General features: G+C 44.6%; 1 protein-coding gene across 4 annotated transcripts in view; it reads left to right on the top strand.

The window, feature by feature from the left end:
* Positions 1 to 1,289: 1,289 nt before the first annotated feature.
* Positions 1,290 to 15,324, top strand: part of MAPK1 (mitogen-activated protein kinase 1) — a 28,713-nt gene continuing 14,678 nt past the window's right edge. For 3 of the 4 annotated variants that reach the window (XM_042441722.1, XM_042441721.1, XM_042441723.1), the window contains exons 1-4: positions 1,335 to 1,490; positions 2,647 to 2,836; positions 3,791 to 3,907; positions 6,405 to 6,519. In XM_042441722.1, the coding sequence (XP_042297656.1) occupies positions 1,480 to 1,490; positions 2,647 to 2,836; positions 3,791 to 3,907; positions 6,405 to 6,519 (433 nt within the window). In that variant the 5' untranslated portion in view covers positions 1,335 to 1,479. Of the gene's footprint in view, positions 1,491 to 2,646; positions 2,837 to 3,790; positions 3,908 to 6,404; positions 6,520 to 15,324 lie in introns of all 4 variants that reach the window. The other variant, XM_042441724.1, reaches the window with a different exon arrangement.

Raw genomic sequence — 15,324 nt, 5'->3', positions numbered from 1 at the left:
ACTTCCTTAGAGGCTGAGAGAGTGTGAGTTACTCAAGGTCACACCAGCCGCTGGGTTTTTCAACCTATCTCTTGAAAAACCTTGCTTCTGCTTGGACATACTATAGCCTCCTGTCTAAATAAAGATGTTGAGGTTGAAGGTGCAGGCAGTGTTCTTTTTATTCTTGCCTGGTTACCTCTCAAAAGATAGTATGCTATATTTCTCATTAGAGCAGACATTATGGGCAGTTAGGGCTTCAAATGTGGACATTATTTTTTCAAAAGCAGAATCTTGGCTTCTAAGGCAGCAGTCCGTTGTCTTGCTTTATACTCCGAAGAAAACTTTGTGGTCTTGTGAATATTTGGGCAAACATCCAGAATCCAGCTTTTCACATCCTGAAAAAGCCTTTGAAAGGAGTTGGATCGGGAAGTGACTAACCGTTACCTGGACAACAGTGAAAGCATTTATTAGGCAAGATCGATATAGCTAAATCTGCAGGAGAAAGTCTGCTTGCCTGTGCCCCGTGCTTAGTTTTATGAATTGTCCCATCTTTATTTCTGTGACATGGGTATTCCATGATCGCAGCATCCAGAGGAGAAGCTGCTTTAATCTGTTGTAGCAAAACAGGGTGTTCTGGCACTTGAAAGACAAACAATTTTATTATAGTATACTGTTATGCAGATGAGATCCCACTTCAGTAGAACAATGAAAAAGCTAACCCGGTATGCTTATGAAAACAGAGAATTATTTTTGACAATAGACCTGGGCTATTTTTAATTGCCCCTAAAACTAATAGGACCTTCTGTGGGTTAGATGAAAATACATACTTGCAGAGTGGGCTGTAAGGTCATGCTGAATGGGATGAAATAAGAAGATTAGGGAGAGGCACTGTGCAGTTTTTGTAAGCCTCAGTGCCAAGAGCTGTCTTACAAAAGAGAAACTCTGGCCTGTTACAGACTGCCAAAATAAAGCTGCTTCGGGTCTCTTTGGAGGTATGCTGTTTAAATGATGCATGCACCCTAAGAATCCGGAAGCTGCACCAAAGCTGCACTCCAGTGCTTAGGAATGGAGTGCGGCTTTGGTGCAACCTCCAGACTCTTAGGACCCATGCATCATTTAAATAGCATACCTCCAAAGAGACCCGAAGCAGCTTTATTTTGGCAGTCTGTAACAGGCCTTAGTCAGCATCTTCCCGTAGGACCAAATTGAGATTGCCATGATATCTTCATGAATGTGAAAGAACAGTTACTTTTAAACATCTGGATCTTATTTTGTACTGACAAACTTTAAGGTTTCTTTTAAATTAATATTGACAATTCCTCTTCCAGTTCTGCCTATGATAATGTCAACAAAGTTCGGGTGGCTATAAAGAAGATCAGCCCATTTGAACACCAGACCTACTGTCAGAGAACTCTGAGAGAAATAAAAATCCTCTTACGCTTCAAGCATGAAAATATTATTGGCATCAATGACATTATCAGAGCCCCAACAATTGAACAAATGAAAGATGTGTATCCTTCAAAGATATGTCCTTGTGTTCCCTTGTGTTAATTCTTATTGGCATTTTGTAATTAAACAATAGATTAACATTTTTACTTTCCTGATCTTGCTACACAGTGAAGCTTGCTCATACTTATTGGTTAGGCAAAACTCATGCCAGTCCTCCAACTGATACAAGGCTTCCACCTGCTTAATGGTTTTTTACATTGTTTTAACACCATAGATGGTTCAGTTGCATTGTAAAATAACTTTTAATAATAATAATGATAATAATAATAATAATAATAATAATAATAATAATATTTATTTATTTATAGCCCGCCACTCCCTACAAATCAAGGTGGGTTACAGTAAAAAATAAAGTTACATAACACAACATAATCATCAATTCTACGATCTCTCAGCCCACCACCACCATCAGCTTTACTGGTGTTTTTGTATATATTTTATTCTGCATTGGCTTAAATGTTTTGCAAGCTACTGAGTTTCACTATTGGGGAAAGGGCAGATATAAATGTATAAAATCATAATACTATACAGAAGGGAGATTTTAGACAGGTTCAAGATCTCCCAAGAACCTTGTTGCTTAGCAAACTTTAACAGGATATGCAGTCATTCCATCTTCAAATTCTGAGTGATCCTTGTACAGTATTCTGAAATACTATAAATAGTTAATATAAATAATATCCATTCAAATAGTCTAGGGCAGGGGTGAGGTAGGTACAGGGTCTACGCATTCTGCCAGAAATATCACAAAAACATGAAGTGGCTAGAGGCCCTCTTCTGGTCATTAAAAATGATATGTTTTTGTTAAATGTTAAGCACTGCAGGAGGCTCTTAAAATGTACTGAATTGCCACTCCTGGAAATCTCCCCCATTTGGGGAGTCTGGAAGGGTCAAGGGCAGTAAAAACAGTCTTGGTAGCACTGCACATAACTCTAGGGCCACATTTTGCCCAACCCAACATAGTTATGTGATTTTCAACATTTTAGGACGTTTGCTGTGGATTATGTGCTGCTTTATGCATTAACAGTCAGTGGTACTGTATACTGTATTTTCTGTTTTCTCTGTAAAACGTAGAAGTAAGCTCTTGAAGAACTTGGAAGATCCACAGTTCCAAGTGTCTGGAGTCAAAAGTTTGTTTGCTGGCCTTAATTTGATTCACAGATACATTGTGCAAGATCTCATGGAGACGGACCTTTACAAGCTCTTAAAGACTCAGCATCTTAGCAATGATCACATCTGCTATTTCCTTTATCAGATCCTGAGAGGATTAAAATATATCCATTCAGCCAATGTGCTGCATCGTGACCTCAAACCTTCCAACTTGCTGCTGAACACAACTTGTGATCTCAAGGTTTGTGAGCACCTTTTCCGTTAGTTAAGTGTCTCTCTATTGTCGGAACATGATTCTCTATCCCACTGGAATATATACTGTGTGTGTCCCTACAAAAGAATTTTGTCTATACTTCCAGAATTTGGTAAATATTTCTGCCAGGAAAGAACCAAATAAATACAGTTGGCCCTCCACATTTGCAACTTTGATATTTATGGATTTGATTATTTGTGGGTTTGATTAATATTTTCTCTCTATGAATCTCTAGGTCCTCTAGCTCAACTCTGCCAGATGTTGACCATAGAGTTGTGCTGGAAAAACCAGAAGTGCCCAGAGAAAACACTTCTCTGGGCATTTGTAGGTCCTCCAGCATGAGTCTGTGATCAACTTCTGGTGGATATTGATCACAGAGTTGCACTGAAGGGCCTGGAGATGTCTAGAGAGCTTTCTCTCAGGTAAAAAGAATAGTGTTGTTTTTTTTATTTGCAGTTTTTCCACATTAACCGGTGGTCCTTCACCCCTAACCCCAGCAAATGTGGAGGGACCACTGTAGTATAAATATAAATAATATAAATTTAAACAGATTATGTTCTAGTCAAGAGTGGGAAGCACAGAATGGTAAGAAAGGTGAATATTCACTGTGGATCTGCTTAGCATGGTATTTGGCAAGTAAGGTTTTGGGCAATGAACAAGAACAAAACATTTTGGTTCACAGGTTGAAAATCTCACCTTTTCTGTATTTTCAGATGTGTTCACTTCTTTTTGTAGGTTTATGTGTTATCTCAATTTCCTTAGCATTCAAAATGGGACCTAGAAATTATCCTGCTTGTCATGGAGCCTAGTCTGAAATGTAGACTTGCATAGTTTGCATTACACTTTATGATTCTGTGAGGATCATGCTTAGCAAGAATAATATGATAGAAAAACAGGAGAGAAGCACTTTTTTTAAATAACATCTCTTTTATTTGATGTTAGATCTGTGACTTTGGCTTGGCGCGTGTGGCAGATCCAGATCATGATCACACTGGTTTCCTAACAGAGTACGTAGCCACACGGTGGTACAGAGCTCCTGAAATCATGTTAAACTCAAAGGTAAATACTGCTCAGCGAAGGCTTCTCCACATGATAATTGAAATTTTTGTACTGTTCATTTACAGTAGAATGTCATTTTGATTAAATACAACACTGTTCTTAGCAGTTCCTTTTAGTTGACATACTTTGGCTTCCCACCCCTCTCTCCTTACAAACTAACACTGAGAAAATATTATTCAATTCAGAATTTTGCATATACACCAGATGCACCTGAGCTTAACACACTGACAGTGGTCCAAAACACACTGCAGAAATAATCCAGTTTTAGACCGCTTTAACTGACCTGGCTCAATGCTAGAGAATTCTGGGAAGTGTCGTTTTGTGAGCCGTGTAGCCTTCTCTGTCAGAGAGCTCTGGTGCTATAATAACCTACAATTCCCAGAATTCCCTATCACTGAGCCCAGGCAGTTAAGTGGTCTCAAACTAGATTATTTTTGTAGTGTGGTTTGGACCAATAACAAAGATCGTATCCATGCTTACATATTGTCAGTACATTCAGCACAGTTACATTGGATGCTATGGTTGCATAGGTGGCCTTGAGCATGACTACTGTACATAGTTGAATTAATTCATCACACTGAATCAAAAGTGAGAGAGGAGACTTCGGGTGTGCGTACACAACCTCTGAGAAAATATCTTGTGCTGCTCCACTTCAGCTTTGGAATAAAGTCGAGGTTTGTATGATTTTTTAAAAAGTAAAATGTTGCAGCCTTACATTCATTTTGTAGCTTTCTTTTTTGTATCTAAACCCCCCAGTGCTTACATTGAATCATCTGTGGTGGGAGACAAGAAAGAGCTGGCTAGAACAGCAGAGCAAACTTTTAACACATGTGTTAAAGAGTTGGGGAGTGATGAACAAATACTTCTAATAAATGGGTGTACATTTGCATCATAGTTCTGGGCAGAAGTCAGGTGAGACTACAATCACAAGAGGGATCATAGCTTGAAGACAAAGACAGGCAGTATTTAATGCATAGTAGTAGTAGTGGGATCCACCATCTGTTACTACACAAAAAGTTTAGTAACCCACGTTTTAATATTTATACTCTTTCTCAGTGTTATGCTAGCATATTTCAGATCATTTGCTTAGTCACAGAATCACAGAGTTGGAAGGGCACTGTAGGCCATAGTCAACTTGTTGTTTTGTGTCTAGGGCAAACCTGTCATGGGATTTCCTTGGCATGGTTTCTTCAGAGAAGGTTTGCTGTTGCCTTCCTGTGAGGCTGAGAGAGTGGTACTTGCTCAGGGCCAGCTGGTGGGTTTCCATGACTGAACAGGGATTTGAAGCTTGCTTTCCCAGTGTCCTAGTCCAACACTCAAAGCATACTTCATGGTGGCTCTTAGTAAACAGTATGTGCATCCTTTCAAGTCAGCTGTTGATTTATGGCAATCTCTACATGGTGTTAAAATAATTTAGAGTACATCTGTTTAGGGGTATCTCTTTGCTTCAAAGTAATACATATTAGACATATAGGTTTAGCACACTGCATGTAAAATATATTGCCATATTTTTAATTCTGTAACCCATCTGAGTTTGCAAGGTGTACTCAATCCTTTCACAATATGAGAAATACGTTGTTAGCCTTACTTTACAAATGGAGACATGTGTATTGTTCTATCTGGCTTGCTTAATTTTACTGTCATTTAAATGCTTATCCCTGGTCTGTGTCCAATATATGGTCTATTAGAGTATCAGACTATTTTGGGGAGGGGGGCTTAAAGTGTGTGCTGTGTGTGCTTAACATGACAACAATTGGATAAGCTGTTTATTATACAGTTTAAAGCAGCGGTTCTCAACCTGTGGGAAGCGACTCCTTCGGGGGTCGAATGACCTTTTCACAGGGGTCGCCTAAGACCATTGGAAAACACATATTTCCAATGGTCTTAGAAACTGAGACACCACAGTTTTATGGTTGGGGGTCACCACAACATGAGGAACTGTATTAAAGGGTCGCAGCATTAGGAAGGTTGAGAATCACTGGTTTAAAGGCCACTGTACCATGCACATTGAGGTAAATCTTACTAAACACAGTAGGCAAAGGGGTCTTGCAGCACATTTGAGACTAACTGTGTAGAAGAAGTTGCATCATGCATTTGAGGAAGTATACCTACAAAGTCTATGAAAGCTCATACTACAGCTTCTTTCACACAGCCTCAAAGCTGCTTCAAGATTCTTTTGCATACTGCATACAGACTAACACGGCTATGTCTCTGAATTCTAAACACAGTAGGACTGTCTTCTGAGTAAGCATTCATAAATTGCACTGTAATATGTGTTCTGTTTTGCTTCTCTTCCACTTCTGTAATAATGCACAGTGCTTGCTTCATTGTTCAAGAACAGTTATGTAAAGTTCTGATTCATCTCCAATGCTAGAGGGGGAGTCCTGAAATACAGAATTACCATACCTTAGCACTCTTAAACTGTAGAGTGTATAAAAATACAGTAAATGCTATCAAGAACTGACACGCACATCCCCTCCCCGCTTTCTTATTGCAGGGTTATACTAAATCAATTGATATCTGGTCTGTAGGCTGCATTTTGGCAGAGATGCTATCAAACAGACCCATCTTTCCAGGAAAACACTATCTTGATCAGCTAAACCATATCCTTGGTAAGGTTTGTATTAAATAAATAGTCAAAGACTGCCATTCTGGTTTTTCTTCTTCTTCTTAGTATACAGTTTAACTTGATGGTACCAGCTGCATATTCATATTTTTATTTTAAATTCATCATTTTCGGTATTCCTACTTTGTAGGCAGTATTGCACCCGTTTTATTCTTATGGGAACGGTCCAACAGAACATTTTGTTGCAAGAAGCAAGGAATAGTTAACTTCATTTTCATAATTTGATTAAAATGTGGTCTTTTGGAAGATTTTAAATACCAAATAGCTGTGTGTCAAGTAGTAATAGTTCCCAAATTATTTTGCATAAGTAGCTACAGCTGTTATTTATACTTGATTGATTTTGGCAAGAGAGAATTTTGCTGTAGTTTAAGCTCACTTATTGAAATCAAAAGAGAGTGAAAATATTTCCCAGCCTTCAGAAGAAAATACACTGGTACCCCGGGTTACGAAATTACTTGTTCGCCCTTATTTCTTTCGTAAGCCGAAAAATTTCGTAACCGAACGCTTTTCCCTGAAAATAACTAATGCGTTCCAAGACCTCAGACTGAACCTGCAGTCAAAACAAAGGCACAATAGAGCCTTTTAAGCTAAGTACCCCCATACCAATGTAATACAAAGTGCCTCAGGCACTAATTGTTAACAATGACTGGCAGGTCCATTCTAAGTTTCTAAAGGATAAAGAAAAAAAGTTTTTTTCTTACCTTTGTGTCTTGGCATCTGGTCCTGGCATCTCAGAGTCAGGCCGGGGATGAGCTCTCAAATCATCACCCCATGACCAGTCACCTCTATGGCCCACATCAAATCATCACTCCCATCACCAAGGAACCCAAATTTAAAAAAACCCCCATGGGCACACTCTATGGCCCACATCAAAGCCAGGCCAGACTTGCAAAAGGCAACCCCAATCTCACACTCTCAAATCATCACTCCCATCACCAAAGCACCCCAAATAAAAAACCAACCCCAGGGCACACTCTATGGCCCACCATCCAAAGCCAGGCCAGACTTGCAAAAGGAAAACCCCACATCTCACACTCTCAATCATCACTCCCATCCCCAAGCACCCCCCAATTTAAAAAACCCCCCATGGGCACAACTCTATGGCCCACATCAAAGCCAGGCCAGACTTGCAAAAGGCAAACCCACATCTCACACTCTCAAACATCACTCCCATCACAAAGCACCCCAATTAAAAAAACCACCCATGGGCACCACTCTATGGCCACATCAATCCCAGCCCAGACTTGCAAAAGGCACAAACCCCACATCTCACACGCTCAAATCATCACTCCCATCCCAAGGACCCCAAATTTAAAAACACCCCCATGGGCACACTCTATGGCCCACATCAAAAGCCAGGCCAGACTTGCAAAAGGCATAACCCCACACCCACACGCGTCAAATCACGTCCCCCTCACCAAGGAACCCCAAAGAAAAAACAAACCCTGGGCACTCTATGGCCCACATCAAAGCCAGGCAGACTGCAAAGGCAAAACCCCACATCCCACACTCTCAAATCATCACCCCACCAACAAGGAACCCCAAATTTAAAAAACCAACCCCATGGGCACACTCTATGGCCCACATCAAAGCCAGGCCAGACTGCAAAAGGCAAACCCCACATCGCACCACTCTCAATCATCACCCATCACCAAGAAACCCCAAATTAAAAACAACCCCATGGGCCACACTCTATGGCCCACATCACAGCCAGGCCAGACTTGCAAAGGCAAACCCACCACATCCACACTCTCAATATCACCCCATCACCAAAGCACCCCCAAATTAAATAAAAACCAACCATGGGCACACTCTATGGCCCACATCAAAGCCAGAGCCAGACTTGAAAAGGCACCCCACATCTCACACTCTCAAATCATCACTCCCATCACCAGGAACCCAAATTTAAAAAAACCAAACCCATGGGCACACCTATGGCCCCACATCAAATCCAGGCCGACTTGCAAAGGCAAACCCCACATCTCACACTCTCAAATCATCACTCCCATCAACAAAAGCACCCCCAATTTAAAAACCAACCCCCTGGGCACACTCTATGGCCCACATCAAGCCAAGCCAGGCCAGACTTGCAAAAGGCAACCCACATCTCCCACTCTCAAATCATCAATCCATCACCAAAGCACCCCAAATTTAAAAAACCAACCCCATGGGCACACTCTATGGCCACAATCCAACGCCAGGCCAGACTTGCAAAGGCAAACCCCACACTCACACTCTCAAATCACTCCCATCACCAAAGCCCCCAAATTTAAAAAACCAACCCCATGGGCACACCTCTATGGCCCACATCAAAGCCAGGCCGACTTGCAAAAGGCAACCCCACATCTCACACTCTCCAATCATCACTCCCATCACCAAAGCACCCCAAATTTAAAAACCAACCCAAGGGCACACTCTATGGCCCAATCAAATCCAGGCCAGACGCAAAAGGCAAACCCCACACCACCCACCCAAACATCACCCCCATACCAAGGAACCCAAATTAAAAAACCAACCCCATGGGCCACACTCATGGCCCACATCAAAGCCAGGCCAGACTGCAAAAGGCAAACCCCACATCTCCACACTCTCAAATCATCACTCCCATCACCAAGGAACCCCAAATTTAAAAAACCACCCATGGGCACACTCTATGGGCCACATCAAAACCAGGCCAGACTTGCAAAAGGACACCCCACATCTCACACTCTCAAAACATCACTCCCATCACCAAGGAACCCCAATTTAAAAAAACCAACCCCATGGGCACACCTATGGCCCACATCAAAGCAGGCCAGACTTGCAAAAGGCAAACCCCACATCTACACTCTCAAATCATCACTCCCATCACCAAGGAACCCCAAATTAAAAAACCAACCCCATGGGCACACTCTATGGCCAAATCAAAGCCAGGCCAGACTTGCAAAGGCAAACCACATCTCACACTCTCAATTCATCACTCCCATCACCAGGAACCCCAAATTTAAAAAACCAACCCATGGGCACACTCTATGGCCCATCAAGCCAGGCCAGATTGCAAAAGGCAAACCCCACATCTCACAATCTCAAATATCACTCCCATCACCAAACACCCCAAATTTAAAAAACCAACCCCATGGGCACACTCTATGGCCACATCAAAGCCAGGCCAGACTGCAAAGGCAAACCCCACATCTCACACTCTCAATCATCACTCTCCATCACCAAGAACCCCAAATTTAAAAACAACCCCATGGGCCCACTCTATGGCCCACATCAAAGCCAGGCCAGACTTGCAAAAGGCAACCCCACATCCCCCCTCATCATCACTCCCTCACCAAGCACCCCAAATTTAAAAAACCAACCCCATGGCACCACTCTATGGCCCACTCACAATCCAGGCCCGACTTGCAAAAGGCAAACCCCACATCTCACCTCTCAAATCATCCTCTCCATCCCCAAGCACCCCAAATTTAAAAAACCAACCCCATGGGACCTCTATGGCCCACTCAAGCCAGGCCAGACTTGCAAAAGGCAAACCCCCTATCTCACCTCTCAAATCATCACTCCCATCACCAAGGAACCCCAATTTAAAAACCAACCCCATGGGCACACTCTATGGCCCACATCAAAGCCAGGCCAGACTTGCAAAAGGCAAACCCCAACTCACACCCAAATTCTACCCATCACCAAAGACCCCAAATAAAAAACCAACCCCTGCACACTTATGCCCACATCAAAGCCAGGCCAGACTTGCAGGCAAACCCCACATCTCACACTCAAACATCACTCCCACACCAAGGAACCCCAAATTTAAAAAAAACCCCATGGGCCACCGGCCCACATCAAGCCGGCAGACGCAAAGGCCAACCCCACATCTCACACCCACCACACCCACCACGGACCCAATTAAAAAACCAACCCCCGGGCACACTCAGGCCCACATCAAAGCCAGGCCAGACGCAAAAGGCCAACCCACACTCACACCCCATCACACTCCTCACCAAGGAACCCCAAATAAAAAACCAACCCCAGGGCACCACTGCAGGCCCACACAAAGCCAGGCCGACTGCAAAAGGCAAACCCCCATCCACACCTCAAAATCACCCACACCAAGGAACCCACAAAATTTAAACCAACCCAGGGCACATCTATGGCCCACATCAAGCCAGGCAGACTTGCAAGGCAAACCCAATCTCACACTCTCAAATCATCCTCCATCACCAAGCACCCCAAATTTAAAAACCAACCCCATGGGCCACTCTATGGCCCACATCACAAGCCCGGCCAGACTTGCAAAAGGCAACACCCCACATCTCACACTCTCAAAATCATCACTACCCTCACCAAGGAACCCCAAATTTAAAAACCAAAAACCCCATGGGCACACTCTATGGCCCACATCAAAGCCAGGCCAGACTTGCAAAAGGCAAAACCCCACATAACTACTCTAAATCATCACTCCCATCCCCAAAGCACCACAAATTTAAAAAACCAACCCCATGGGCACACTCTATGGCCCACATCAAATCCAGGCCAGACTTGCAAAAGGCAAACCCCACCTCTCACACTCTCAAATCATCACTCCCATCACAAAGCACCCCAAATTTAAAAAACCAACCCCATGGGCACACTCTATGCCCACATCAAAGCCAGGCCAGACTGCAAAAGCAAACCCACATCCCACACTCCAAACACACCCCACACCAAAGCACCAAATTAAAAAAACCAACCCCATGGGCACACTCTAGGCCCACATCAAAAGCCACGGCCAGACTTGCAAAGGCAAGCCCACATCTCACACTCGCCAAACATCACCCATCACCAAGGAACCCCAAAAAAAACCACACCCCAGGGGCACACTCTATGGCCACACAAAGCCAGGCCAGACTTGCAAAAGGCAAAACCCCACACCCACACCAAATCATCACTCCCATCACAAGGAACCCAATTTAAAAAACCAACCCCATGGGCACCACCATGGGCCCACACAAAGCCAGGCCAGACTGCAAAAGGCAAACCCACACCCACTACCCAAACACACTCCACACCAAAGCACCCCAAAAAAAACCAACCCATGGGCACCCCTCTGGCCCACATCAAGCCAGGCCGACTTGCAAAAGGCAAACCACATCTCACACTCCTCAAATCATCACTCCCATCACCAAGGAACCCCAAAATTAAAAACCAACCAACCCCATGGGCACACTCTATGGCCCACATCAAAGCCAGGCCAGACTTGCAAAAGGCAAACCCCACATCTCCCACTCTCAATCATCACTCCCATCACCAAAGCACCCCAAATTTAAAAAAACCAACCCCATGGGCACACACTCTATGGCCCACCATCAAAGCCAGGCCAGACTTGCAAAAGGCAAACCCCACATCTCACACTCTCAAATCATCCTCCCATCACCAAAGCACCCCAAATCTAAAAAAAACCAACCCCATGGGCAACTCTATGGCCCTCAAAGCCAGGCCAGACTTGCAAAAGGCAACCACATCCCACACTCTCAAATCATCACTCCCATCACCAAAACACCCCAATTTAAAAAACCAACCCATGGGCACACTCTATGGCCCCATCAAATCCAGGCCAGACTTGCAAAAGGCAAACCCCACATCTCACACTCTCAACTCACTCACTCATCACCAAAGCCCCAAATTTAAAAAACAAACCCCATGGGCACACTCTATGGCCCAATCAAAGCCAGGCCAGACTTGCAAAAGGCAAACCCCACATCCCCACTCTCAAATCATCACTCCCATCACCCAAGCACCCCAATTAAAAAACCAACCCCATGGGCACACTCTATGGCCCACATCAAACCAGCCCAGACTTGCAAAGGCAAACCCCACATCTCACACTCTCAAATCATCACTCCCATCACCAAGGAACCCCAAATTTAAAACCAACCCCTGGGCAACACTCTATGGCCCACATCAAAGCCAGGGCCAGACTTGCAAAAGGCCACCCCACATTCACACTCTCAATCATCACTCCATCACCAAGGAACCCCAAAATTTAAAAACCAACCCCATGGGCACACTCTATGGCCCACATCAAAGCCAGGCCAGACTTGCAAAGGCCAACCCCACATCTCACATCTCCAAATCATCATCCCATCACCAAGGAACCCCCAATTAAAAAAAACCACCATGGGCACACTCTATGGCCCACATCAAAGCAGGCCAGACTGCAAAAAGGCAAACCCACATCTCACACTCTCAAATCATCACCCCATCACCAAGGGACCCCAAATAAAAAACCAACCCCAGGGCACACTCATGGGCCACATCAAAGCCAGGCCAGACTTGCAAAAGGCAAACCCCACATCCACACTCTCAAATCATCACTCCATCACCAAGGAACCCAAATTTAAAAAACCAACCCATGGGCACACTCTATGGCCCACATCAAAGCCAGGCCAGACTTGCAAAAGGCAAACCCCACATCTCACACTCTCAAATCCTCACTCCCATCCCCACGCAACCCAAATTTAAAAAACCAACCCCATGGGCACCACTCTATGGCCCACATCAAGCCAGGCCAGACTTGCAAAAGGCAAACCCCACATCTCCCACTCTCACATCATCACTCCCACCCAAGGAACCCCAAATTTAAAAACCAACCCCTGGCACACTCTATGGCCCACATCAAAGCCAGGCAGACTTGCAAAAGGCAAACCCCAATCTCACACTCTCAATCATCACTCCCATCACCAAGCACCCCAAATTTAAAAAACCAACCCATGGGCACACTCTATGGCCCACATCAAAGCCAGGCCAGACTTGCAAAAGGCAACCCCACATCTCACACTCTCAAATCATCACTCCCATCCCCAAGGAACCCAATTTAAAAACCAACCCCATGGCACACTCTATGGCCACATCAGCCAGGCCAGACTTGCAAAAGGCAAACCCCACATCCCACACTCTCAATCATCACTCCCATCACCAAAGCACCCCAAATTTAAAAAACCCACCCCATGTGCACACTCTATGGCCCACATCAAATCCAGCCAGACTTGCAAAAGGCAAACCCCACATCTCACACTCTCAATCATCACTCCCATCACCAAGGAACCCCAAATTTAAAAAAACAACCCCATGGGCACACTCTATGGCCCACATTCAAAGCCAGGCCAGACTTGCAAAAGGCAAACCCACATCTCACACTCTCAATATCACTCCCCTCACCAAGGAACCCCAAATTAAAAAAAACCCCATGGGCCCACTTTGGCCCACATCAAAGCCAGGCCAGACTTGCAAAAGGCAAACCCCACTCCCACACTCTCAAATCATCACTCCCTCACCAAGCACCCCAAATTTAAAAAACCAACCCCATGGGCACATCTATGGCCCCCATCAAAGCCAGGCCAGACTTGCAAAAGGCAAACCCCCATCCCACACTCTCAAATCATCACTCCCATCACCAAAGCACCCCAAATTAAAAAAACCAACCCCATGGGCCCACTCTATGGCCCACATCAAAGCAGGCCAGACTGCAAAAGGCAAACCCACAACTCACACTCTCAAATCTCATCACCCATCACCCAAGCCCCAAATTTAAAAAACCAACCCCATGGGCACACTCTATGGCCACATCAAAGCCAGGCCAGACTTGCAAAAGGCAAACCCCACATCCACTTCAAATCATCACTCCCATCACCAAAGCACCCCAAATTTAAAAAAACCAACCCATGGGCCACTCTATGGCCCACATCAAGCCAGGCCAGACTTGCAAAAGGCAAACCCCAATCCCACACTCTCAAATCATCATCCCTCACCAAAGCACCCCAAATTAAAAAACCAACCCCATGGGCACACTCTCTGGCCCACATCAAAGCAGGCCAGACTTGCAAAAGGCAAACCCCACATCCCACTCTCAAATCATCACTCCCATCACCAAGGACCCCAAATTTAAAAAACCAACCCATGGGCACACTCTATGGCCCACATCAAAGCCAGGCCAGATTGCAAAAGGCAAACCCCACATCTCACACTCTCAAAATCATCACTCCATCCAAGGAACCCCAAATTTAAAAAACCAACCCCATGGGCCCACTCTATGGCCCACATCAAACCAGCCCAGACTTGCAAAAGGCAAACCCCACATCTCACACTCTCAAATCATCACCCCATCACCAAGGAACCCCAAATTAAAACAAAAACCCATGGGCACATCTATGGCCCACATCAAAGCCAGGCCAGATTGCAAAAGGCAAACCCACATCTCACCTCTCCAAATCATCACTCCATCACCAAAGCAACCCAAATTTAAAAAACCAACCCATGGGCACACTCTTGGCCACATCAAGCCAGGCCAGACTTGCAAAAGGCAAAACCCCCAATCTCACACTCTCAAATCATCACTCCATCCCCAAAGGAACCCCAAATTTAAAAAACCAACCCATGGGCACACTTATGGCCCACATCAAATCAGCCCAGACTTGCAAAAGGCAAACCCCACATCCCACACTCTCAAATCATCACTCCCATCACCAAAGCACCCAAATTTAAAAAAACAACCCCATGGGCCACACTCTATGCCCACATCAATCCAGGCCCAGACTTGCAAAAGGCAAACCCCACATCCCAAACACTCTCAAATCATCACTACCATCACCAAGGAACCCCAAATTAAAAAACCAACCCCATGGGCACACTCTATGGCCACATCAAATCAAGGCCACACTTGCAAAACTCACAACCCACACACCACAACTCTCAAATCAACACAACAATGACCATACCACCCCAGAACTCAAACCCACAGGCCAGAAAACCCAAATCTGAACATGAAAACCAT

The sequence above is a fragment of the Sceloporus undulatus genome, chromosome 10 (genome assembly GCF_019175285.1).
Source record: "Sceloporus undulatus isolate JIND9_A2432 ecotype Alabama chromosome 10, SceUnd_v1.1, whole genome shotgun sequence".
NCBI lineage: Eukaryota > Metazoa > Chordata > Lepidosauria > Squamata > Phrynosomatidae > Sceloporus > Sceloporus undulatus.
The sequence above is the reverse complement of the archived record's forward strand: the minus strand, read 5'-3'. Positions and strand labels throughout refer to the sequence as shown.